The sequence below is a fragment of the Rissa tridactyla genome, chromosome 2 (assembly GCF_028500815.1).
Source record: "Rissa tridactyla isolate bRisTri1 chromosome 2, bRisTri1.patW.cur.20221130, whole genome shotgun sequence".
NCBI classification, from domain to species: Eukaryota; Metazoa; Chordata; class Aves; order Charadriiformes; family Laridae; genus Rissa; species Rissa tridactyla.
In genome coordinates, this window is record NC_071467.1 from 57883422 (window position 1) to 57909843 (window position 26422).

Sequence of the window (26422 nt, forward strand, 5' to 3'; positions counted from 1 at the left end):
AAGCCTCAAAGGATTTGTTGTCCAGCAGAGAAGCTTGGTTCGTTCCCCTTCCACATTTCAGCCCCCCATCCACACTTCTCTCTCTTCTTCTGGGATAGGGAGACCATCAGTTAATTTTTGAACGGCTGAATTCTCCAGCTGATAAACCAGAAGCAGATGACTACACTAAGACAACTGTATTCAACTAAGCAGGGTGGGGGTGGGGGGGCAGGGAAGGAAGCTTTAGGTTAAGCAAACCAATATGAAACTCAACAAGCTGATTTATCACCTTTGGATGCATCTGCTGATTTTGGTATTTATGAGCACAATCTTGCTGCCCTACTTTAACAAAATTTTACGCTTAAGAGGAAGTTTTGTATTGGTCTAAATCCTATACCAAGGAACCAGCAAAAAAAGGGCAAGCTTTGTTCAGAAAAGTACTGATTTTATTGACTCAAACTGTATTTACACAACACATTCGTATGTTCAATATCTTACAGAACTCTGTAAAAAACTGACTAATAAAACTGCAGGAGCCAAACTGAGTTTCAGACTTGAAGACACTGAACCATGAGTACACTTTAAGATATTTAAGTGGGTGTCCAGTTTCACTGTCAACTTACATGGCAGTTCTCTGTAAACAGACTCATTTTAAAATCAAAATGAAAGGCGGAGGGGAAAAGAGTCAGACCAAAGAGCTGACAGTTTTGCAAAGCTAGTACTTTGTAAGACCAGACTTTTGGCTAAGCATTCAACAGCGCATTTTGTACGATTCTTTTTCTTTTTGGAAACGGGTCACATACAGGTATACTTTAGATGAATAATCAAAAAACTTTAATTTATTTTAAGCTTACATACATTTTTAAAATAAGAGAGACCAGTGCCACAAAGTTTGTGCGTGAATCTGAACTGTTTCAAAGTTTGTGAGGCTCCGTTCTGGCATTCCACTGCAGCTCAAATCCAACGTATGTTTCTTCAGTTGACAAATGAAAGACGATCATCTTTTACCAGTGAACTGATGATATCGCATATGTAAATTGGGAGCAGAATATCCTTATCTCATCACAAGAGATCACTCTTCCACCCATCCCTAATACAGTTTGGTTAAATAAATATTTTTTTTGTTTTGAAGTACAAACTAGGTGAGTTTGTTTCTCTTCCAGAGTGCAAGTCAACATCACCACACACTGCAGTTAAAATGGCATCCCTCCTCTGATCTGCCTAGCGACCTGCTCAGCTGTTGTCTCTTCCTTCTCTTTTTCACGCTCTTTGTTCCAGTCTTTAAGGCCTTCTGGTAGTGAAGTATCCTCATCCAAGCTTCCTGTACCTTCAACAAATTCTTCATAAGTAGACTTTTCTGCAAACGGTCTTGGGCCAAGCAAGTCTAGCATATCACTTTTATCAAGTACTTCTTTCTCCAGTAGTCGTAGGGCAACCTGGAATAGCAATAAGTTATGTCACACAAAATACCTAAATTGGCTCTCTTTGAAGAGTTTGTTAAGGTAGCGTGGGACCAAATTCAGCACTGATTAATTTAGACAAAAAAATCAGGTTGCTCAGAGTTCACCGAATACATGATTTTTCTCCCCTGTGAGCATTTAGGTACCAAAAATACCATTTTCTTAATCCTACTTTTAAGATTTGGCAAAATGCCCTCCTTAAGGCAACTGTTGCTGTTCTTGTTGCTTCAGAAGAGCAGTCTTGCACTGCTGCCAAAAGGCTCCCGAGGCAAGACATTAAGCTATAGATGAAAACAAGCGTTCCCTTCCTTATCAAACCCGATGGTTCAATAGGGCTGCTGTTATGTGACAGACTGAAGAGCGCCATAAAGTTACAATGTGTACAACACCATACCAGTGTAGTTTGTAACCTTCGTGGGTCAGTGAGTGCATTGTTCAGCACAAACCATATTCAGTATCTTTTCTGGGATGGTGACCTACTACAGCACCATTTACTGAATCCATACAAACTTGTCCTCTGGGCAGTAAGCCGATCACATGCCTGCCCTGGAAAATTATCCTTTTGCTGAATCAGGCTTTCTGGTGTGGAGGAAGAGAATACGCACAAGGGCACCCACCGCTGCAATGAGACACAGCACAAGCAGCTGGGAGCAGGGAAGGCAAATAGAAAGATTATTTTTATTTAACATTCAAAAAGGAATTCAGAGAAAGGAAGTTATACGGACTTCCCTTCTTACAGAGTTTCTTTTAGCCTAATGAATTGGAATCTTGGTATTTCATGTTTAAGTTTCATACTTGTCTAACGTGTCTACTAAAGCCTGCTGTAGTAGACAGACCTTAAAGGGGGGAAGGAGGTTAAATCAAGTTCATGAGGCTCTCAGAGGTGTTGCAACACAAAAGGAGATGTCTGTTTACCTAAGTCTTGTGATACACTCTCAAAACTACATCGAACAGTTTTTAAGCAAACTTTCTCATATACTTTATATATAGTGACTATTTTTAATCTTTTTAGCTCAATTCAGATTCCAGCTTACCAGCTGAAACTTGGCAGCTAAAAATACTGTAATGCTCACCTTTTCCACTTCTGCTTTCTTCTCAGTCAGAAGACTTACTGTCCTGTCATAAGCGATGTTAATAAGTGACCGTACTTCTTCATCGATCAATCTGGCAGTTGCCTCGCTGTAAGGTTTCTCTAATACCATGTCTCCTTGACGAGGGAGATCAAAGGAAATCTGCCCTACTTTTTCATTCATACCAAACTGAACAATCTGAAGAAAAAAAAAAGAAAAAAATTTAAAAATCAAACAGACAAGAGAGTAACATTTTAGGGTACGTTGGTATAAAAATCTGGTAAACAAAACTGAAAGGAAGAATTCATTTTGCTATGACCTAATCTTTTCCTCCAAAACCAACCACCCCTGAAAACTCAAGTCCACCTAAGCTAACCTACCTTAGTTGACTTTCACTTATTCCTTTTTAATGATCAAATTGAAGCACCCAAATACCACCATTTACAGGTGGTTACTCGTGATGGACATAATGCTTTGCTGTTTCAGTACTAAGATACTGCAGAAAAAAAACACTTCAGCCTTCATTAAGCAGTAAAACTTTCTTTTACCAGGAATATAAGCATTTTTCCAATTCAAAATGCTTCTGAAGTACAGCATATTCCACTCACCCACAAAGATAAGTTAACTTAAGGATTAGAGGGTCTTGAAGATTTTGTCCTATCATATGTAAAAATCATATGCTATACTTCATCCCAAGACATCCCCCTACAAAGGTGAATGTGATTCTTATCTTGCTTGACTCATTATTGAATATTAATCCCTCTGGTTCCAAAATATGGATGTTTTAAGTTAATTTTATTCCAGAAGAAGCAGAAATAAGTTCAAACTGATATTTATATATGCACTCCATGGTCACTATCAATTTGATGGTTACTAAAGTGGCACCTTCTCTGCTTGGCCTTACAACTTGAACATAGCTATGACAAAGAATATTCAGAATTCAAAGAGAGCTCACCATTAGAGCCAAGCATCTTAACCTGCTTCCTTAAGAATAAGTTCTGTACTTTTATTTAAGCCCCCAGTTCTCTTTGGAGACAGTATGTCTGGTTCACGTGAACAAAAGTCTTTATTTAAACATTCTTTAATTTAAAATTGAAGGGGAGTCACTGAAGATCCCACACAGCTAACTTTAACAGCGTCTCATTACACATTTACTTCCAGAACTGGGGCAACAAGTGGGTGTGGTTTGGGGGTGGGGGGTAAGTGTCCTGTAGGGGAAGAGAAGTGCACACTAAAATGCCTCTCTTGCTCAGCGTGTGAGTGTCTTACAAAATGACAGCTCTTGTGTTGATGCAGGAAATGGAATAATGCACCAGTGTGTAACACAGCTACACTTAGGTGAGTGATTACATTGATAAGATTCCAAATTACTCATCTACGATGGCTGATATGGTACAAACACAAACTAATTTCAGAAGCCTTAACTGACAGCGAATACTGCTTAAATACAAGGTTTTCTGGATTTAGTTACACATGCGAATCCAAATCGGGTCTTCAGACTGGGCAACTGTAAAAGTAGGATCAGATGATGAAATCTGAGCACTAAATTCCATTTTACAAGTATACGATTTCCACATTCATTTGAACCCAACTGCAGCATATATGCTCCTGTGGGCAGACGTAGGAGAGTAATCAAAGCCTGGACTCTTGTTGTAAGACTATAATAAAACACTTGAGTCATCATCATCTCTATGCAATAGCAGCATAATGTTTAATCACATAATATTTTTTGAAATTAGCCTTTTGAGGGACATACCTGATCAAATTGCATCCTTTCAAAATATTACTGTTAGGCAGTAGATAAGGAAAACTGTAAGAAAAAACCCCAACCCCCACAACTCTGCACATACCTGAGCATATGCACTCTGGGTCACCTTCTTCAAGTCATCTTGGGCACCAGTTGTAATTCTTCCGAAGAAGATTTGCTCAGATACACGTCCTCCCAGAGTCATGCACATTCTGTCAAGTAGTTGCTCTTTGGTGTAAAGATACTGTTCTTTGGGTAAATACTGAGCATAACCCAGTCCTTTACCACGTGGGATAATAGATACCTACAATCAAAATAAACAGAATGCTAGAACTAAATAGTGCTAAAAACCACAAAGCATTCTTTGGTTTGACTTAATTTTTAATACCACAACCTATACCATACTCACCCTTGAAGTTTAATTCAGACATTATTTCCATTTACAGTTTTGCCCTCATTGTGATTTATCCTTAAAAGCCCTGGCTAGTTCTAAACTGGGATAACAACTACTAGAATATCTGGAAAAGAAAGGTAAGACCACCGTCATATCTTTTCCAAAGATTGTATGGTATTTTTTAAATCTTTTAATGAAAATCCACAATTCTTTCAGAGTTACGTATTGGCCTTTAAGTATTCTGTAACAGATATACCATTTCTGCATCTTTAGTATCTGAATAGTTGGAGGAGTTCCTGTGTTTATTAAGGTCCTTCCTTCCAGCAGTAAATTGTACAAGAAGAATTTTAAGCTTGAAAGTCAGACAAGGTTAAGAACACAGCCAAGCAAAACTACAAATGTTAAAGCAAGTTTCGGATACTGAGGTGCTTCTTCCTTTATCTTCAACTTGTCAAGCTGTGCATGCAAAAAGCAAATTAAAACTAAGATCAGTCTCTAGATGATCATTTTTATAGTTACGTTCCTGAAGAGGTATCTACCTGCATAACCTGGTAAGATTAACTAAACCACTGATCTGTACTAAAAGCCTCAGAGAAAAAGCAGCTATCAAGGCAGGCAGATTCATGGGAAGACCAAGTCCCTGTCTAAAGGCATTTATGCTACAAACCCTCTAACAGCTTAGTCAGAAACAGTTAAGAAAGCTACAAGAAGTGAATCAAAAAAAGTACTCTAAAATTTACACAATCTTTTGTGAGATTATGTGTTTTAATACCCTCTCAACATTGGGGGGAGCGGGAAGAGAAGAAAGAGATGCTGTCCATGCCACTAGTAAGTTACTAGTTCAAATTAGTTTTCTTTACCTTTAAGAGTGGGTCAGCATGTTCCAAAAACCATCCTGCAACTGCATGCCCTGCCTCATGATATGCTACTGTCTTCTTCTCCTCCGGTTGCAGTACTTGAGTTTTCTTTTCCAAACCTTTATAAAATAAATTCGATTAATAGTTTCAGACATACGTTTCTCCACTGAAATCCCTTATCTCATCTAGAGTGACGGTGAGCAATACTTAGATCTAACGTATACAATCTATAGAAAAAGTTCTTTTAAAAAAAACCTAAAACAAAACTTGCAAGATTTAGAAATTTGTATCTTCCAAGTTTTACTGTAAGCTCGTCCTTAGTTAGATTTTCTAGTTTCAAAGTATAAGTTCTTAAAAATATTCAAACATTTAAATGAAACATTTGCACTTTAAAAATCAAATAGTTTTCTAGACTATTCCAGGCTAACAGCAGTTAAAAGCATTGCCAAATCCAAACAGCTATTCCTCTTGCCATTTTGAAGAAATTAGAGAAATGTCCGGATGAAGTTTCTCTCCCTACTCCTTTCTCCATTACAGAAGTCAGCACTATAGACAGGATACTTCTTTCTCAAGTCTCCAGTGTGTTTAGGAGAGAGAAAAAAAAAACAAACAAACCTTGAACAGGAGAAAGATTCAAAGTGTGGCTTTTTATATATATATGTATGTATATATATAAATATATTAAAAAATATATATATATCTCAAATAGGAAGTCACCTATTATATTACAATTTTTGAGAAGCAACTGATGCGATTCACCTACCTCCAATAACTCTTTCAATTGCTTGCTCAAAATGCTTTTGGTTTATAGCATCTGAGAGATGCCTTGCAGCAATTAAAGCAGCTTCATTACAAACATTAGCAATATCAGCACCTAAAACCAGAAGGCATGAATTACTGATCATTTTCAACAACTTTCTCTCAGTCTAGCATAAAGATAACCTTACCTAGAAGTAGAATTCTACAGATTCTTATAGAAAATTAAAGGTAATCCTCTGAAATAGTTCATTACATATAGCTTAATTCTTTAAGAGATATTTAAATACACGCACTACAGTTATAGGATTTAGGATTTTTCTCTTAGGTAGACAGCTACTAAATAGAACTTATTACCAGTTAAGTACTTGTTTGATATATCCTACCTTCTGTAAGTTTTCTGTTGGCAACAGACTGCACTTAGGGTTGTATATATTTAGCAGAATAAATTTCCTACATATGGATCCAGTAATAGCTCAGACCTTGATGTATCTCTAGAGGATATCCCTTCATATTACTGGCTTCAAGCCATCCGTGTCTTGTTAACATTATTTGCAGCAATGCTATTGAGATAACTTAACTTTTTAAAAACCATCACTGCGATTGCCAGAAGTTTTGACAATCAGACCTCGGAAAACCAGTTTTATACAGACCACAGAAACAGTGGAGAATTCAACTACTGGTCAACAGCGATTTTAAATGAATTAAATTCCAAGCCAGCAATGAAAGTTCTTATATCCATTCCTAATTCAACACAAGGTTAAAACACATTTTCCAGGGAAAAGTTTTTATATTCAGAAACAGAAATCTCCCTACAGAACGTGCACACAAACACCACAAGACCCAGGTCTTCTCTAGTAGTGCTCAAAGAATCCAACAAACATTAAAAGGAAGAATACACACACAAGTGATAGCAATGAGAAATCTCTGGATTGCTTTTACTGAAGACAGAAGAAACTGCTATTTGGTATGTCACCGTGATTGAGGCAGACGAAACTTAAGACCCTCAAACATCTCCTACTTGCTCAAACAGGCAAAGAGAATTTTATGATGTACCAGTAAGTAAGATAAGAGTACCATTCAGAAGATCAAGTGCAAGAAAACCAGTAGTAGGGAAATAAAATGTCTACAGCTTATATAGTAAATGCAGAAGAATAGTGGCATTAGGAGTCACTTACCAGAAAAACCAGGTGTTAGTGATGCGAGTTTTCTTGCTAGGTTATCTTTATTTAAGACGGTGTCTAATTTCAGAGGTCTAAGGTGCACTTTGAAAATAGATGCTCTTCCTTTTATATCTGGGGGTCCTTTAAGATTAAAGAAGTATGCTTTTACTTTTCACAAATATATATATTCTAATTGAATCTGTGCAAGGAAGTTACACAGTTATAGCTGCAGTGATTTCAGTGGTATTCTACAAATGCCGAAGTATATTCTGATGCAGATAAAACTTACCAATGTAAATCTGCCTGTCAAAGCGTCCTGGTCTCATTAGAGCAGGGTCTAAAATATCTGGCCTGTTAGTACCTGCCAAAATGACTACATTTGTGGTTGTATTAAATCCTGTTGAAGAAATGCAATAAAGAGAAAATCTAGTAAATATAATTTTCAAGAAAAAAAATAAAACAGAAATAAAAAGACTGCCTGCTTTACAGGGCCACATAATAACTGACAGTTAAAACAAATGATCCTAAAGCTGAAAATACTTCTATTTATCAGAGCATTGTCCAGCTTTTCATAACAAGCAAAAAAACGACCTTGGGCTCTGCTTTGTGAAGTACTGTATCAAATCCTACTTTATCTTCAAAATACAATAATAGATTAACTGCTCAGGAAATCGCAGAACCAGCATGGGCAACTGTATTTTATTTTTTTTTTTTACTACAGACAGACTGGTCTCATGCAAAGAATGTTTTTTGGCCTATTCAACTATGACAAAGAGTTATCTAATGCAGAATGATGGTTTTCCTGAATGAATTTTAGCAAAACATCAGGCTGCAGCGAAATGAGTCACTATTCTTCATTTTAGGAAGCAAGGAAACACACTCAATTCATATTTAAGCTAGAACCCAAATCTTGGTTAAAAGGTCTGAACAAGCATATAAGTTCTTTCCCTTATCCTTATTATTATAATGTAATATTAGATGTTAAATACTTACCATCCATTTCTACTAGAAGCTGATTGAGTGTGTTCTCTTGTTCACTTTGTCCTCCAAAGTTACCCCTTCCTCTCTTCCTTCCTACTGCATCTATTTCATCAATGAAGAGAATGCACGGGGCATTTTTACGAGCAAGAGCGAATAAGTCTCTAACCTTAATAGGAGAACAGAAATACATATATCAGATTGGTTTGTAATTGTTCAGAGTTGGGGGGTGGGTAGGAGGGGAAGAGATACACCAGCAACAGTATCACTGTATTCTAGGATGGTTGTTAATAAGTAGTCCAAAGCTTCCAGCCAGCTCTCAAGGCAATGCTAAGTTACACCGCAGCTGCTGCTCAGCAAGAATCACTAGTGTGGAGGCCCATGGGTTGACAAATCCTTTCTCAATCCACAAATTATTAAACAACTTAAAGTCTTAAGAAATAACCACTTTTTCTGAATAACTGAAATATATCTTCAACTTCAGCTCTAAAAGCCTCCAAACTTCAGAAATGTAAAGCAAGATTTCTCTTTTAAGCTCTTCTTTAATGTATAGTATTACAAGCAGAACTGGAATATGAATGGGCATGCTACCACACAGTCATCCTCCATACTAAGGAAATAAAATCTTCTAAGTTTTTCTGCAGTTAGAACAGGGTGATGTAGCTCCTACAGTGATCTTAAGGCTTACTTTACAAGCACTTACCATTGTACTCTAACAATACGCTGTTATAAATACTGACTCTTAGCCATACTGTCTTCTCCACTACATGGGCTAGAAAAACTGAATTCACATCCAAATATTTATTTGGAAGCCAAATTAACTTCTAGAAGTCTGGAAAAATGGCTAAGACCTAAGCAAGTAGCGGAAAAAAATTGTTGGGACTTTCAGATAAGTAAAGATATTACCTATCAAATTCTACTGTAGCAGTTACACCACAATGTGATTGGTTTTAAGACACAACATTACGATGTTACTCTGCTTGCAAACATATCTGAAGGACCTCATTAAAACCAGTTCAGCAAGTTAACAGATCTATAACTGAGGAATTGAACTGGAGCAAACAGGAAATGAAAAATTACGGAAAAATTTTCACCTGAGTGGGAATTACATGCAGCTCAGAGCTTTACTACTTTATACTTTAGAGATGCAATTAGAGAAGGCTTCTCCAATGACAAACAACGTACAGCAGATGAAGAGATGCGAATTTTGGACAGTACGCTCTACTACAGAAGGTCACTAATTTGTAAACAGAATTTGAAAAAAGTACAATGAATAAAGCATGAAGGAACACGATAAACAAGGAGAAAGTGTCAGATGCTCAAAGTGAACTCTCTTTTGGTTGGAAAAAGACAGAGATCCAGAAATATGCAACTATTTTTCATAAGGAATGGAACTAAAAATTACCATAATGCATATACACTAAAAGAAGTTTTAATCCTAGCATATCCAAATTCACAAATAATCCTAGGAAATGAAACTAAACCACACTCTCATCTTGTTTTCTACAGGCATCAGAAATTATCAGCTGTGTTGAAACCTTGATTCATAGCCAAAGCAGCAACTGTTATATCAACAGATTTCACTCAGTAGTAAAAGCTCATAGTCATCTGCACAGACCAGTAGGGAATGGTTAAGTCACTTTGCTTTGGGGCTTTTCAGGTATATTGGCAGCTAATGACAAGGTAGTTTCTGAGTACTATTATTATTTCAAGATACCTAATACTTACCCAGAGGGTACGGATGAGTTTCTTTTCTTATGGTTTCTCGGTAAAGTCCCTTCTACACTGCCTGCCTCCCTTTTTCAAGTCCACTCATCTTCCATACACGACACTATCTCCATATCCTCTGGCTTTCAGTTACCATCCATGTTTTTTACTGTCTATTTCCCTACTTTCTGTCTATACCCTCTCGCCTCCACAGCGGCTCCTTGTCCCAGTTTCTTTGTGCATTTCCAGTCTCTCTTTGCATCCTCATTGAAGCCTCCACTCCCAACTAGCTTCTGCATTTAACTTTCCGAACAGCTCCTGCTACTCTCAGTTCCAAGCTCCGTGCCCACCTGCATGTGTCCCCACTCCCCTTCCCTCTTTTCAGAGGATGCAAAGTTACCTGGCTTCACTTCATCTTTTCCCACATATATTACTGAAAGTCATCCAGCAAAAGACCATCGGAAGAGACTCAGGCTTGCAAGTGGCATATGCATGCACAGCTGTGACAAACTAAGGACCAAATCTTGGAAAGTTTATCTGCTAACCTTTAACACATCTAGACATGTGAACACTGCACTTTTTCAGGGCTTCGCAGAACTCAGTCAAAATGAGTTCTCCTGTGAATTTTCACAGGACGAAATCGTTAAGAGACATTCCCTGTCAAATTTCACATTCAAATCACAACCCTAAAGCACTTCTATTTCATGCTAGCAGAATTAGTTTTTAAACATGAATAAAACCCACAGTACACTTTCTTAAGTCTGTTTGCAGAATTTGCAGCAAACAAATACTAGTTTTCCAAAAGCATGTCACCTTGCAGTATACTTTTTAAGGTTTAAGACAAGATGGTTGGTGTTTGGTGAAGGTATGAGCTGTTGGAAATGGAGTTTTGGACATTATGAGGAATCTTATCTTTTTGTGTTGCCCGCCTCATTTGTAAAATATTATCATATAGAGTGTTTTTCAGCAGATTTAAGCGTCATTCCTTTCTACACAGGAGAAGACAGATTTAAAATTGAATGTTTGAAATGTAGTTGTAATAAGAAAGTAGTTAAAAATGGATGTATAGAACAGAGCTAACTCCCTCCACTTAATACGTTTTAATGAGCTATTTTACGACAGTTAAGGCAAAAAAAGCACAAAAAACATCAGACAGATGTATTTACCTAATTAAATCATCTGATCTCCAGAAATCAATCATTAGCTCCATGACCCTCAGACTCCTATTTCAACCAGAAGTTCATTTGTGTGTCCCAGACAACTATTTATATCTAAAAGTTTAACACCACAAAGAGAATAAAGTTCTTCAAAGAAACAGGAACAATTTAGAGCAGGAGGAGACATTCCCATAGCAGTAGTCACATGAACTACATGTTTCTGACCCAGCTAGTAAAGTTACTTCAGAGCAGAGCTTGGTGAGTTCTGTTTTCTTAGGTTCCTGCAAAGAGGTAAACCCTTAAGGTCCCGATGGCCTGCAACCAGAAGTTGAACTGCTTTATTTCCTTTTATGAAAGGTATATTTATGACTCTTGTGTTTAGACAAGCATCTGGCATCAACTGTAAGTAATCCGCATAGATGAACGAATTTCAGCTATAATCAAACTGTTTGCCTCGCAAACTTGACAATGTCCTTTCAACAACCAATACTGAAATAAAGGACCAGAGACTTACTCGAGCTGGACCCACACCAACAAACATCTCTAAGAACTCCGAGCCGTTGACTGTGATAAATGGTACGTTAGCTTCTCCAGCTGTAGCTTTAGCTAGAAGTGTTTTCCCAGTACCTGGAGGACCTGTCAGAATTGCCCCCTGCAAGAGAAGCAGGCGTATTTTCCTCATGAAGAAAACACAATACAAGCCTACAAATTATCTTAAAAAACTGAAAAAGATCTACATGTTATGATGTTGAGTCTACTAGCTCTTCTTCTACCAGTCAAAATTGTGCAAGGAAACAAACTGAAGATTCATCTCTCACTTAAACCAACAAAAGGAAAAAAAAATTAGCTACAACATTGCCATGCTGTCTTAGATTCACAGGAACAGTTTTTTCTTTGACTGACATTGAAAAAAAAAAAAACCCAAACCCAAAAAAAAGGTATGTCATCATATGCGCTCCCATGACAACATAGCCAAACAATAATTCTATAATAGCTATATACAAGAATGATGGTACACATGCATGCTACATATCATTTCATGGGAACAGATGAAGTATTCCACGAGGTAAGTCTTCTGGCACCACAGTTATACTGTTGGCACTTAATGCCTATTTATTTTTTTTTTTGAGTGTGAGAAGAAAGCATCTGGAAAGCATTGCATATGTAAACATTCCTAGTCCAATTTACTGAGGGCTACCAAAAGAATAAAGTCTGCTAAGCCATCGTTCCCTTACCTTTGGAATTTTTGCTCCCAGATCCTCATATTGTTTGGGATTTTTCAGAAAGTTAACAAACTCCATTATCTCTAATTTGGCCTCCTCACAGCCAGCTACATCTTTGAATTTAACATCTATTTCATCCTTAAGGACTTTGGCCGTGGTTTCACCCACACTGAAGAGTCCACCCATTCCACGCCCTGCTCGACCTAAGCCTGCAGGGCCTCTTCTTAACGTGTACAGTAGAGAACCAATAATCAGGATTGTAGGCAGCAAACTCAGGAGAAATGATCTGTGGAGAAAAAAACAAACAGCAGAAAACTACATATATTACAAAAATCCATTACTGCATGTAACACGTACAAAATGTTGATTCCATCCATCCTGAACAAATTCTCTATTAATTTGTAATGTTTACGTTATTGCAAGTTGTTCATATTGTGAAATAACCAAAATAAATGTGAGAACAAAATAAAGATTCTGAAGTACAGAAATCAAAGAGGCCAAGAAGCCTCTTGTAACTATAATTAAAGGAAGATCTGGAATTAATTTTTCCTTGCCCATCCTCCTTCCCTCACAACCCTGGGAAAACGTAAATTAATAATCTTAGAGGGTAACACATTTCTACACTTGATGTTTAACAAGTGACAGTTTTGGGGTGTTTTTTGTTATTTTTTATTTGTTTTTAAACCAAACACATCATCGAGTGACACTGATGAGTTATACAGAGAAAAACTGCATTACCTAGTAAACAGAAGTAGCTTATTTTCTGTGCCCTTCAAAGGTAAATTCACAGGACTAGTTTATGGAAATGGTTATATTGTCAAAATAAGTTGTACTAGGTAGCATATAATCAGCGCAAGCTACAACTTCAGGCAGAAATTTCTCCCCAAAAGATAATCTTGCCCTTATTCCCTTAGGTCTTTCTCCATTTTCTTCTTCTTTCAATATGTCTATTTCCCTTCCCAATGGCTATAGGTTTTTGTTTTGTTGTTTTCTGGGGGGTTCTGGGGTGGGGTTTTTTTTATTACTTATTGCCCATTATCCTTCACTGTCTGTCCTCCAGTTTTCTAGCATAGCTCTGTACAGGCCAAAAATCCTAGTATTAACACAGTCCTCATTATCACAGTATCTGAGGATTGCAAAGATTTTTTCTGTGGCAAGACCTTCAAGGAACAGCTCACAAGCAGTTCTGTCAACAGTCAGCAAAAACAAAATGCTGAAAAGAAGCACTACCACACATGAGCACAGGATTTCCAGGCTTTACTGATATCACACATTTCTGAGACGAAGAGGAAAAGAAGGATTTTCCCTATCCTATGTATGTATTCAGCAGATTTTGATCTGGCAGGGAACAGCAGTACTCTGATCACGTACCTGCTGCTCTCTCCTGTTTCCTGTGGCATTTCTGGGGCAGAGCAAGAAGTTACAGGCAATATATTCTATGAAGAACAGACACTGAGAAGGAAAGGGTCAGGAAGAGGGGTTCAGCAAGTAACAAGATTTGTGCGAGGTTGAAAAAGACACAGGATTTGATATACTTTTCCCAGTCTGCTCTGAGTAGCCTCAGGCTGACCTGCAGCCTCTTCACACAAGCACCATGTTGCCCTGTCTGCTCATTTTTTTCCAGATTTGTTTAAATAAGGGCTGAACAGGATTATTTATGGACCATCCTTAAGAGCACGCCCCATTAGACAAAAACAGAAGTGAGGCAGAGACAGTCTGTAGAAGAACAGGGAACAGAAAACCTCCGAAGTATCTGAAGTTGCAGGATGGTCCAGAGTTAAGGCTACCATTTTTCTTGTTGTCACCAAGACAAACAGGCAGCAGCAGCTTGGTAAACACATTGCAGAAATAAACAAAACTTTCCCCTCCATCCCCAACAACTGAAACACGTTCCACAGTATCAAGAATGAAAACATATGAGAGAGAGCAAATGAGCCTTTTTCATTAGTAATACAAGCTACTAGATGCAAAGTTGAATTTCCTGGTGGTACAAAACCTATTTCACAGATACCAGCAGGAGTCATTTTCAAACTGCTGACTTAGATCAAAATCAGTTCTTGGGATAAAGGATTACACCTGTCTTTAAGCCATTCAGAAAACTACATGTAGTGTCTTCTAAAGCCCAGGTCAATAAAACTCATCTACATAAGACCAATACAGAGAATACAAAAAAAGTATTGGAGATATTCTTCCCTACTGGGGAAGCAACAAGGCCATAAAAACAACGTCAGTACTATTTTTCTTAACCAATTTAGAGATTAAAAGCAGGATGCGTCTTCCAGCTCCTGACAACAGGCAGGATAGTGTGATTTACTTAATCACCAATTTCTTCTCTTTTTGCAAGGCCACAGAAATTGACTTCTACTGAATTTATGGCCAGAAATCGATGCCCGTTATATCTCAGTCAATATGCTGTAGTTCTATGCCCTATTTTTTCTGTCCAAAAATCTGCAGGAGGGCCATCTTTCGACCTTTACACTGTGCCTGGCTGACTCCGGCTCTAGTCCAAATCACTTGGAGGAAGAGCTTAAATGAAGGAAGGACTAATTGTAAACAGAAAGATTTATGTAATAAGAAGCTATATTTAGGGTAAGAGGATATGGATTTCTACATAGACAAAGTAGCGAACAGCTCCTCTTACAGTTAACATTCAAAAATAAAATCAATTGTTATTCTGATAATACTGCCACCTAGTGAAGCATAAGGTGCATGTCTTACAACTCTACTTTTCTACTGTAAATACAACCATTATTATCAAGAGACTTTTTTAAAGCAACTTCTTACCCATCACTCTCTGTTGAGTAGACTACAGGCAATCTGTTCTCCACTTCTATTCCCAGATCTTGCTGCACAGTTTCAAGATTCCGTTCAAAAGTGTCCACACTACCAATATTAAACCAGACGTACTGCTATAAAAAAAAGCAGAGATCACCACAAAGTGCCCTATCTCCTTTCAGCTTCATTACAAGACAACTTCCAACATATACACAAGCAAGTCTCAGAACAGATTCAGATCAAAAGAAAGTTTTAAGTTGCCTTGTAAAGTGTGCAATTGATCTAAGACTCACCTAATAAATCTAAAGCCTACCAACCTGAATATACTGTATATGTTATTGCCTCTACAGAAATCATACACCCAATAGTCTTGGGGCACTTTAAATAGACTGAAATCCTGCCATTTTCTCCAGGAAAAAAATGGAAGGACAGCAGGTAAACAGATCTTTAGGAGGGAGCTATGCAGTCAGAATAACACAGAGCACTGAACTGGCAAACACAGCAGCCATACAACTTACTGTTTCACCTGAAGGTCTCAGCCTTTCTGATTAAGAAAAGCAACTCTCTACTTTTGGAGTCCATATTATCTTCAAAGTTAGCTGTTTTCACAAAAAACAGCATGAACTTACATCAGACACCAGAAAAAAAAAATCCAGACATTACTTTCGAACAGTGTTGAGATTTGGTTTTTCAAGAAAGTCTCCCCTTTTACACCATGACCTGCCTGACTTGCCTCTACTTACCCTAATATTTAAAAAAAAAAAAAAGAGAGTAGTCCTAAGTATTAACTGATTGAGAAACTAAGGCAGCTGGTGGTATGTGGGCTAAAGAGTAGGTATATAAATAAGTCACACTGAAACCCACTGATGAAGTAATTGCTGCAGATTTCACTTTATCCAAGAGGAACTTTCAGACCTTGTTTCATAAAGTCAGTTAAAAAAAAACTCCACCACCTACGAGGACATAACCTAATAAAGCTTCTCTAATGCTTCGTCTAAACTTTCTACATTGCGTATGGGATTTTTTTTTTGTTTAATTTTTAAATAGGTCCCTGTCACTGAGTATTACTCTTTGGAGAGCTTCTGCCTGCATCACTCTGTTCCTCTCTGTGCTACTAGAAAAGAAACTTCCTAAAATAAGGACTCTTCTCAAGAATGAGAGTTCTCAGCTTAGTTTTAAAGACTATAGTATCAAACGTAGACAAAATTAAACATTTCTCTTTGTTTTTCAAATAACTGTCTAAAAGCAGTCTGGAACAGAAAAGATCCAAAAGTATGTACAGTTATGTCTGGGATTTTCTTGAGCAGATGGAAACCAGCAGTTAGAAACAACGAATCTTAAGCAATTTCTCACTCTTCCTGTTTGTGTATTTGTATTAAGAGCATGGCGACAGAAAGGAACTACTCGCCATAGTTTTAAGATATCTGTGGCAAAACAATTAGTACAGTAAAGTGAAAAAAACACACAATATAGGATAATGTAACAGTAAGGCAGAAAACATGTTTTAGATTAAGAAATCATTAATGCTCCAGAACAAGTTTTCTGCATCAAACTTTCCCTAAAAAAAGACTGCTGTGCTGTTTCTAATGTCTCACATATATGTATTAAAAGCGTTTACCCATTCATGAGGAGACTTTCCTGAAACAAAGATCACTCTAACAAAGCGCTTGTTCACCACTTCAAGTCTGTCCACCTGTAAGAGGAAAGAACAAAACTTAAAATGTGTTAGAGTGTACAGTCACTGCACTTCTATCACAGCGAACAGTGACGTATACCAAATATGAACCTGTTCTGTTTCCCGGTAAGGAGAATAAAATTCATGTTGGTTCCACAATCTACAGTTTCCCATTAGGAATGGCATGAGGAATCAGGTATGTAATCAGTAAGCAAGAAATATTGGTATATTAGACTTTAGATTGAAAGGACAACCTCATACCCTTTTTCAAGGAAAAAAACCCAATGCACACCTCAACCCAAATTACAGGTACAATGAAATAGTCAAACTATACTTTATTTCAGTGGTCAAATGCCAAAAGCAATAGACCACATGACTCAAACCTCTTGTAGCAGCTTCCAAAACAAAACAAGCCAAACCAAACAGAGTGAGGGAAAAAATTTTGCTCTTACAACTGTTTCCCTAACATAAAAGGCTTCCTGTGCTACCATATTAAACACAATAACATCAATTAGATAAAGAAGAATTTAGTTGAAATAACACATACCATATAAACAAAAATCAAGAACTGCAAGAACTGAGCTGCAGGTCTGCAGATAGATACTATTAAGCATTTTATTTTTGATAGAATAATTCTCAAATTGTTAGTTTCTTGAATTTGACAGGGTCTCTTTAGAAGGCAACTAAAGTTTCCTCCCATGTTTCTTTCCTCTTTCCATAAAAAACTGGTTTTAGCATCTTAAAAGATTTTTAAACTAGCAATGGTTCCACAAGTTGGGCCTGAACTGTACACAGACTAGTAAGGTTTCCCTGAATTCAGTACATGCGGCCATTTCTAGCAAAATTGAAGAAAAACATGAGCTAAGAAGCCACTCTAGATCTAGCCTGACTTCATGCAAAACTACCTGAACACCTTTGTTTTGAAAAGCATATAACCCCAGTAGTGCCGATGTCATCTCCCCATTCTCCCCACTAACTGGCCACCAAAAGCATTTGATGGCTATATATTTAGCTTATCTGAATATCCAGACTGCATCTTACAAAGGCCCAAGAGACTTAGTTTTGTGCAACAACTCACTTTCATAATGCTTTTTTGCAACAAGGGTTCAGGCTTCGTTCACTGTAACAGCTAAATTAATCTTTTTACTGAGGTAGTGTTTTACTGCTTCACACAAATATAATCAGTAAGGTTGGCTGGGTGTTCTTCCTCTTTTGAACTGACACAAATCTTCACACAGCCATCCAGAACATCAGATCAAGGAACCGATTAAGATGAAATCTAATCCCCTTCTCCCTCAAAAGTTACTCGAGTCAGTTCTCACGCCCACAGATGGATGAATACAAGCATAAGCAGGGAGACAGAAATAAGCATCTTCAGCACACTGATTTTCCATTCCCCTCACTACTCACCACTCCTTTAGAAAGATAGTTATTGACAAAGTCTTTCCAGGTGATTTCTCTCCCAGGTACCCTGAAGAAGAAGTAATACACAACCATTGTCCAGAAGAAAGAACTTCCCACTACGTACATCCGAAACTCCCTGACATCCCATGGAATGTCACCCTAGGAGATGGAGGAAAAAATGGTTTTAGAGTCTGTAATACAGTAAGAACATAACAAACAGGTTCTAGTATCTATTTCTGGCTTTTATTCCCTGCCCTCAAGGCTACCACAGAGAATATCAAACGAAGCTGTATTTTGTTGTATCAACAAGCTTCAGTAACTTCAGATACAACTGAGGAATTACAACCTGAGTAGAAAATATTAAGTGTTTTACAAATAGTAATTGAACTGTATTTTGATCTATGAACCACTTTTATAAAAAAAAAAGTTTTGCCATCTGTTATATGACCTTTTTCTCTCCATTCCAAAACAATTTTCCCTGCCCTCCAGGACTACATGCAAGACCTACAAAAATAAAGGGTAAAAAAAACCCCAACTAACAGGAAAAACCCAGGAACAGGGAAAAAAATTACGCCCATTAAGTAATATCAGGAAAATATTCTTTATATTCTTGTACTGCCAGATGCTATAATCTTTGTGCTACAGCTAAAGACAATAAATACAAATTTTTGAGAAGAAACTTATATAAGTATTCCATTAAGGTCAGAAGACCTAACAGTAAATTACATTTAACTAGCATTGTGTGGTCATCAAGTTTTACAATTTGACATTCTGAAACAAAATATGAAGGCTTTAAAGTCCTGAGGGTCCACTATAAGAATACTGATTACTAGCAACCATATTCATATAGCTTAAAACTCCCTCAGTGTTCCTGAACCAGAGTTAGATGTCTCAATGTATACACAAAGCTGTTATTTATGAAAGGGACGGAGTGGGGAGCCACCTAGAGCCAGTTACTATGAAATACTAGGCACAGGAGGCTTAAGGAGAATTTAGGCAGTCAGAATAGGGCCCTAAAAAGCAAGAAAACACACGAGGTTATTACATGGGGACAAAACAGTTAGTACCATGAAGAAATATATTTTAAAGTCAAGACCTTCTGTAACCTGGTCCACCAGTTAGTTTCTTCTTTCTTGCCACCTTTTTTTCCACCGCTGCCACCTCCTCCACTACTAGGCCCACTAGGTTGTCGGGCACTAGCTTGCTTTGCTTCTAAAAAAATAAAACATAACAAAAAAATACATCTTTACATCTTATGCCAATCTCACACTAGTTTTTATCAGTTTTAAAATTAGACTCGTTATGAAAAATGAACTCATTTGCAATGCTACAATAATTAGAAGATGGGAGAAACTCTATTTTCCATAGAAAAACAGGTACCTAGTCCATCGACTGGCAGAGAGACATCTAACTCATACAGTTACTATCAGGAGAGACATCTGTTATTTGTATAACTGATTACACTTGCGTACCAAGAACTAAAAGTGTCCCAAATATAAGGATAAGCCTGTTATGGAGACTACATGAAACTTATTTCTACTGCACTAACCTGAGACATGTGCAAGACTATTCTAAGTGTTTTGTTGGGGGTTGGCAGGGGAGGATTGGTGGGGTTTTTCATTGGTTTTGTGAAGGTTATGTGTGTGGAGGGGCGGGTGGGGGCATGAGGTTGGGTTTGTGGTTTTTTTTATGTGGAGCTTTTTTGTTTGTTTGTTTTGGGGCTTTGCTGCCTTGGTTGTTTGTTTTTTGTTTGTTTTTTTTTAAAAAAACAACAACACAAGCTCTAAGTAACATCTCCTTCTCCCATAATTCACCCCTCCAGTCTACTATGGTCCTCTTACAGCTCAGGGTTTATCGATATCGCAGGCTGGCATCCTTTTTAATATTCTAGAGACAAGCACAGCACAGTAACAGCCAGTTAGAGCTGAGCAGTTCATCTTAATCATTCTTCTACTCATCCAACATGGCATGGCATAGCATAGCATGATATCATATGTCAACATACTCAAGAGGGCGAGACGGAGCACAACACTAACACATGCTCCTTCCAACCCCAGCTCTTTCAACAGCTTGGTAGTTTGGGCATTTAGGCATGACACTAGATTTTAGCATTCAAGGCCCACTGGAAGGGAAACTGCTGCTCCTATTACTGCTCTCGTAAGAGACTCACAGAGTTCCTGCCTCTCCTTGGAAGACATGTTCTGTAGATTTCTGATATAACAGAGTGTCTGTTATTGCTAATAATTTCCAGATTCACCCCCCTTCTTGTAAAGGTAGGGCTCCTTCTAGCACTGCCACCACTAACGCCTCTTTCAAGCAGCAGGCTACATGGTTGGTCCTGGCTAGAGAGCTGGTTCTGCATCCTCACCCAGAATGACAATTCTGGTTATTCTATACAATGAAATGGATATTTTATCTTGCTCTAGGAAAAGCTGAGAACTATACATGTAGAGACTCTCTGAATGCATGACTACATCAACTAATAGGAACCAGTAAAACAAGAATTTAAGGACCGCATTCCAACAGAAGCATAAGAGAAAATAAAAGTTATTCCAGAAGATATACATGATATGAAACAAAGTAACATTTGAAAAAAAATAATTATCAATTTGCATTTTTAAACTAATCAAATACAGAAACACCTTCGCTAAAAATAAACAAAAAACCCAAACTCACAATGCTATGCTAAAATCTAATAAATACACATTCCACAAAAAAACCACAAATCAAGCAGCTTTTTGTACCTTTTGCTTCTCCAGATGTACCTTTAGTTCCATTAGCTTTCTTCCCATTGGGAAAATATTTTTCAAATCCTATTGAGAAAGAATTAAAGAGCTCATAATTGCTTTTTAGTCTACAATTCTGTCATTACACTTCAGAAGCCACAAGCTGAATGTATACAACAGCAAAGCTAGCAACATACAGACTGCAAAAATAGTTCTGTTCTCGACTTTTTCTTGAAGAGTTCTAGCAAGTTCCCATAAATAAATCTACTAATGTTGACAAGAAAATGTCAAATGTATTTAATAAGCTGAAGTAAAGCTATCCTTTAAACCAGAGACAGACAAGCTTAGTTGAAGAGAAAATTGCATTGCATAGCGTGAAGTTGAGCAAACCACAGTCATTCTTTATTAGCTCCTAAAAACTCCATAAATCAATGTTCCATCTCAATATTACAAGGACTTCCTTCCCCACAGACAATAAACCTAGATGGCACACAAGTGCAGTCCTCAGCAAGGAATGCAGTCTGCTTCACTTCACTGATCAAAGTTATAATCACCTTTGGGAGGCTGAGAGAAAAGCCTTCTGCAAGCAGCGATTACACTTGCCAAGACAGTACTTCTGTCGGTAGTAACTCCAGTGGTAACTTTTTCACGGAGCTGAAAGATGAAAAATAAATATAAAGCAACAAGAAGGTGCCACAAAAATCTTCAAGCTCTCCAGCAGTCCTGAACTGCAGCAAGTCAGATATTACTTTACAACAGACTTTGTAATAACTGCTGTGGACCAGAGCATAAGACAACAGTAGAAAAGGAAAAGTCATCGAATGGGTAATTTCTATAGCAAGGAAATTTTTATTCTGTTTGTTAAGAGCAGGGTTTCATCTTACATACAAATATAACATTCTTCATTAAAAGAGAAAAACCAAGCAGGAAACACTATAAGCTATGAACATTAAATACTACACACTGATCCTACAGGAAATATTTCATAACACCAGTCGAATGACACTAACTGTGATTATACAAGCATGATCCACACAGCCCTGAATTATGTTTTGATAAAGAACTGCAACTTTTTCCAAATAGTTAAGAACCTCTAACTTCTGAACATGAAAGATGTGCTTGAATCCAAAAGAAAGGGATATGGCAGACAATGCTTACATCCAGCTAAGAAATCAACAGAGGAGGAATACCAGTTCAAAAAGCAGAGCTAAACTCCTATGTAGGTAAAGATCCCGTTATAAAAACACAAACCTAAGTCTATCACACCTTGATCTAAGACTGACTGTTTACTGTTATTTGTCATTTAAGTGCAATGAAGAAAATAAAATATTTTAAATTACTAATTCTTAAGAAAACTTTTGGTATTGTAACTGAATACTTAAAATCAGAGTAAACTGCAATTTTATTACAGAGAAATCAAACCCCCTTTCTTCAAGAAGGACATATTTTAGATAAAATCCCAACTTATCCCCTTCCTAAGCTTTCTCAGTGCTTCTAAGAAAAAAAAAATTCACATCAAGATTTCCCTGCATGATGACTTTCTTTATGCCCTATAGAGGTGCTCAGTTGCCTTCTGTTCATTTTGAATAGAAGCTATTTACTTTAAGGGCCAGAGAAACAGTAAAGAACAACCACAACCAAAAACCAGAAAACAACAGGTCCTGGAAACATGACTCAGGGTACGTATGCAAGACAGCAACCATCCATCTAGGACTAACACCTCTAGGACTATGTCTGTGAAGGAAAGCCCAATGTTAGCATCTCCATAGCAATTTTGTTATAGTCAAGTTACAATGGTACGATATTTTTGCATATTAAAGAAACTTGTAGGATACTAGATTACATGGTTAGACTACTCTAGGGATGCTGACATATCATTAATTGAATTCTAACTCTCCTGAAGCCTTCTGTCTGGGAGCTTCCCCTTCCACAACTTATTAAATGATGAAATACGTTAGACTTATTTCGAGCAGCCACCTAGTTCCACCTGCTGGAACCAAAAGGAATACCAAAACATCCTTGTTGCTTCTTTTTGCTATAGACTGAACTAAAGAATTCTTAGGGTGCTTGATTCAGACATTATTTTGTGCCACTGCGTGTCTTTGAATAAAGTCTGATACTGAAAATCCAAGACGATATTTAACGGATCATGAAAAGCATGTACAGTGCAGATAGTCTGGAGAGCAGCTAATATAGAGAATAGCTACTAGGTCCGATACACTATGGCCTCCGATATAAGCAATTGCATCTGTGCTCCTAGAAGCTTTAGGACAAGTGGCCACAGACCAACCTATCTCTAGTTCAAATACAAACAGATAGTGAACATCGTAGCAACAGATGAAACCCAAAGACATGTCCAGTAATATTGACTTTGTTCTATGTCACCAGTCTCCTACAACACCAAAAAATTCGGGAGTTATTTATTCCACAAACTCAAGATTACTTTGTATTTGTAAAGAGACAGGAATATTCAGAAGCCTTTACTCCAACTATACTAAAGCAACCGCTCCCATTTAAAAGAAAAATTTGAGTAAGCCAAACCCAACTGCCTGCCTCAACTAGACCAGCTGGGTTTATTACAGAATTAAGTTATAGTTTAATCGGTTGGGGGGGGGGGGGGGGGGGGGCGGGGAAGACAGGGAAGCAAAGGAGAGAGAAGGGTAAGCAGATAGAGCTTTGAGGCAGACCTGAATAATGGAACTGGTTTGTTGCTAGATTGTCTCTACAGATCCTAAATTCTATGAATAAATGCATAGTCAATGGTCAAGTTAATATGCAGAGAGCTGAGTGTTTTAAAGCTGTTTTGTGAGAAAAGGGAACAACTGACTTCATGGCATGTTCAGTAACGGAGTCTGAGAGGAGTGCTTTTATGCCACCAAGAAATCTAGGTGAGTCAATTTACTGAAACATGCAGTTTCCTTTAACCATAACATTCCACATACCACACTGCATGGGAAACAACTGCTTGGGTTTGGGTTTTTGGTTTGTTTTTTTTTTTTTTTTGACTCTGTAAACTATCAGCATGAAAACTGATAATATTGATCCTGATATAGGACCTGCCCCTGCACTGGCTGGCAAAGGGAATGCCACAGCAAGCTTAGCTAATATAAACACACCCACTGCCTAAGTAGAGGGAAAACAAACAAAGCACATTTTGACTGGATGCTGTTTTGGGCTATCTACCAGGAAACTCTGCCCAGCTTCTCTCAGAGATGAAAGAACTGTCACAGCATACAAGGCAAAAAAGTCTATCCAATATTTTTTTCAAGCAAACCTTGTAAAACCTTCCTAAAAAAAAAAATCAAGACTTTTTTAAAATAGAAATTCAAGATAAGCAAAGTACACAAAGGTCAGTTTTACAGTTAAAATAACCCAGAAAATGTTACTACTCCAGAGTATAACATAAACCCAAGATTTGTAACACGAAATAAATGCCTTCTCCATTATTCCAATATTAAATAAAATAGGTAACTTTAAATAAGCAGAACTACTGCCTCTACAAAAACTTTCTAACTGTAATCCATTTTTTAAAAACTGAGGCTACACAAAGCAAGAACAGAAAATCCACTTGCTTAGCTATGTAAGCAAAAGTCCAAGAATCCGTTAATTCTGTAAAGTTACCAGTTCACAGCTATATCCATAAACAAGTTCCAAATCAAACAATATAAAATGAAGCCAAAAGACTTAAGTTATCTAACACTCACCAAAATATTACATAAAAGCATAATGGGGGGGTGGGGACAGAAAGCTGGTAAAGAAATCAAAATTAATGCAAGTTACTCCCATTTTTTTTATTTTTAAAAGAAAGATCCAAAAAAAATAATGACTTTTATGAAAACCAAGTCCCTTGTTTTGCTACCTATACAAACACCCAGATGCTAGGATGAATGCAAAGTTCCCTTCATAGTTCTTATGCCCGATTCCAAATAGGAACTCGCTAAATTTTATTGACAGAAACGAGAATTAGCTTCCTGACAGATTAGCAGTACTGCTGACAGTTCTTTATTTACTGTTGTAACGATGTTCAGCTCTAACCAAACAAAAATACAAATTCAACACTGAAAAACAAAACACATATTTATATTTAGGATTAAGTTACTAACAGCCTCATGTGTATTCATCTCACAATTACCACTATCCTACTGATAACCTTCATACCTACAAAGGTGCAATTATTCTCCACTGTACGCTACAGGAAAACGAAGCGACCTGCCCAAGATGCCACTGAAAGGTGCAGGAATTAAACATCTCCCTTTTCCCAAGCAGCAGCATAGGCCTGTCACTCCTCCCACGCGTTAGGGTTGACAACAAGGCTAACAGACATCTTGTAATAGCTGACAGCCTAAAACATCGCGATTTCATAGTAGGCTCAGATCCACGCCCCCATTGCCCCGTGCAGTCCCAGAGCGCAAACAACCGGCCGCTCGCCCTCTCCTTCCCAGCACGTTCCCGCTACGCTCACCGACAACCCAAACCCCCCGACACGAACCGCCCAGCCCGCGGCACAGACGCCACGTGCGGACAGCCGCCGCAAACCCACCCACCGCGAGTCACCACCCTCCAAAAGCAACGGAGGTACTTTTGAGTCAGGCGGAACACAACACTTGAGAACCGGCTGGGAACCCGGCAGTACCGCCGGCGGCAGCAGCTCTCAGGTGCCGCCTTATCACCTCCCTCCTCCTCCAAGAACGGCTCTCCTTCGGCCGCTCTGGCAATCGAAGAAGCCCGCAGCGCCGGCGGGCCCGCACGGAACCCGGCTGCCGTTTGCCGGCCCATGAGGCGCTACGCTCCCGCCCCGCTCACCGGCCCTCACTCCCCGCCGCCCGGAAGGGCAGGTACCGAGCGGCCAGGGGACCGCCCCTGCCTGTGAGAGTGAAGACGAGCCGGGGAAGGCCGCGGGGAGCCCTTGGCCCCGGGGCAGAGGGACGCCTCTCCCCGCCCCATGGTCCCGGGCAGTGCCGGGGCCGCACCGCGCGTCACCATGGCAACCGGAACCCCCCCCCCCCTCCCCGTTCTTACGGCCAGCGGACGGGGGAGCGGCCGGCCAGGCCCGTGCCCTGCCCCTCACCTGCGCCAGGCAGGGCCTTGCCGCCAGCGGGCCCCTCCCGCACAGCAGCTGTTGCAGCAGGACCCCGGGGAGCCCTCGGCGCCGGCAGCTCCCCCGCGCCAGCAGCAGGTAACGGTGCGCCATGGACCCGAGCGGAGCTGCCGCCTCAGCCCGGCCCGGCCGCCGCTGCCCCGCGTCGCGATCGCCGCTGCCGTCGCCCCACCCCCACCCGCGACGTCTGACCTCATCACGCTGCCGCGTGCGTTTCCGCCTCTACTTCCGAAGGACCCCATCCGAGCCCCGC

At 38.8% G+C, this 26422-nt stretch overlaps 1 protein-coding gene across 3 annotated transcripts; it reads right to left on the reverse strand.

Moving 5' to 3' along the window:
• Positions 1–403: 403 nt before the first annotated feature.
• Positions 404–26331, reverse strand: AFG3L2 (AFG3 like matrix AAA peptidase subunit 2). 3 transcript variants are annotated; one of them, XR_008464895.1, is made up of 18 exons: positions 26140–26331; positions 21626–21725; positions 21090–21158; positions 19442–19557; positions 18352–18504; positions 16885–16959; positions 15276–15400; positions 12504–12777; positions 11783–11920; positions 8420–8573; positions 7716–7823; positions 7442–7567; positions 6271–6381; positions 5511–5626; positions 4360–4560; positions 2513–2707; positions 1834–2058; positions 1351–1415 (listed from the first exon to the last, which is right to left on the reverse strand). XR_008464895.1 is itself a non-coding variant. In XM_054191733.1 (17 exons), the coding sequence occupies exons 1-17, from the start codon at positions 26260–26262 to the stop codon at positions 1173–1175; spliced, it is 2424 nt and encodes an 807-aa protein (XP_054047708.1). In that variant the 5' UTR covers positions 26263–26330; the 3' UTR covers positions 404–1172. The 3 variants fall into 3 exon arrangements, 2 of the variants coding, with proteins under 2 accessions (XP_054047708.1, XP_054047707.1); XM_054191733.1 differs by lacking the exon at positions 1834–2058 and having other exon boundaries at positions 404–1415; positions 15276–15397; positions 26140–26330; XM_054191732.1 differs by lacking the exon at positions 1834–2058 and having other exon boundaries at positions 404–1415; positions 26140–26330.
• Between the last annotated feature and the right edge of the window lie 91 nt (positions 26332–26422).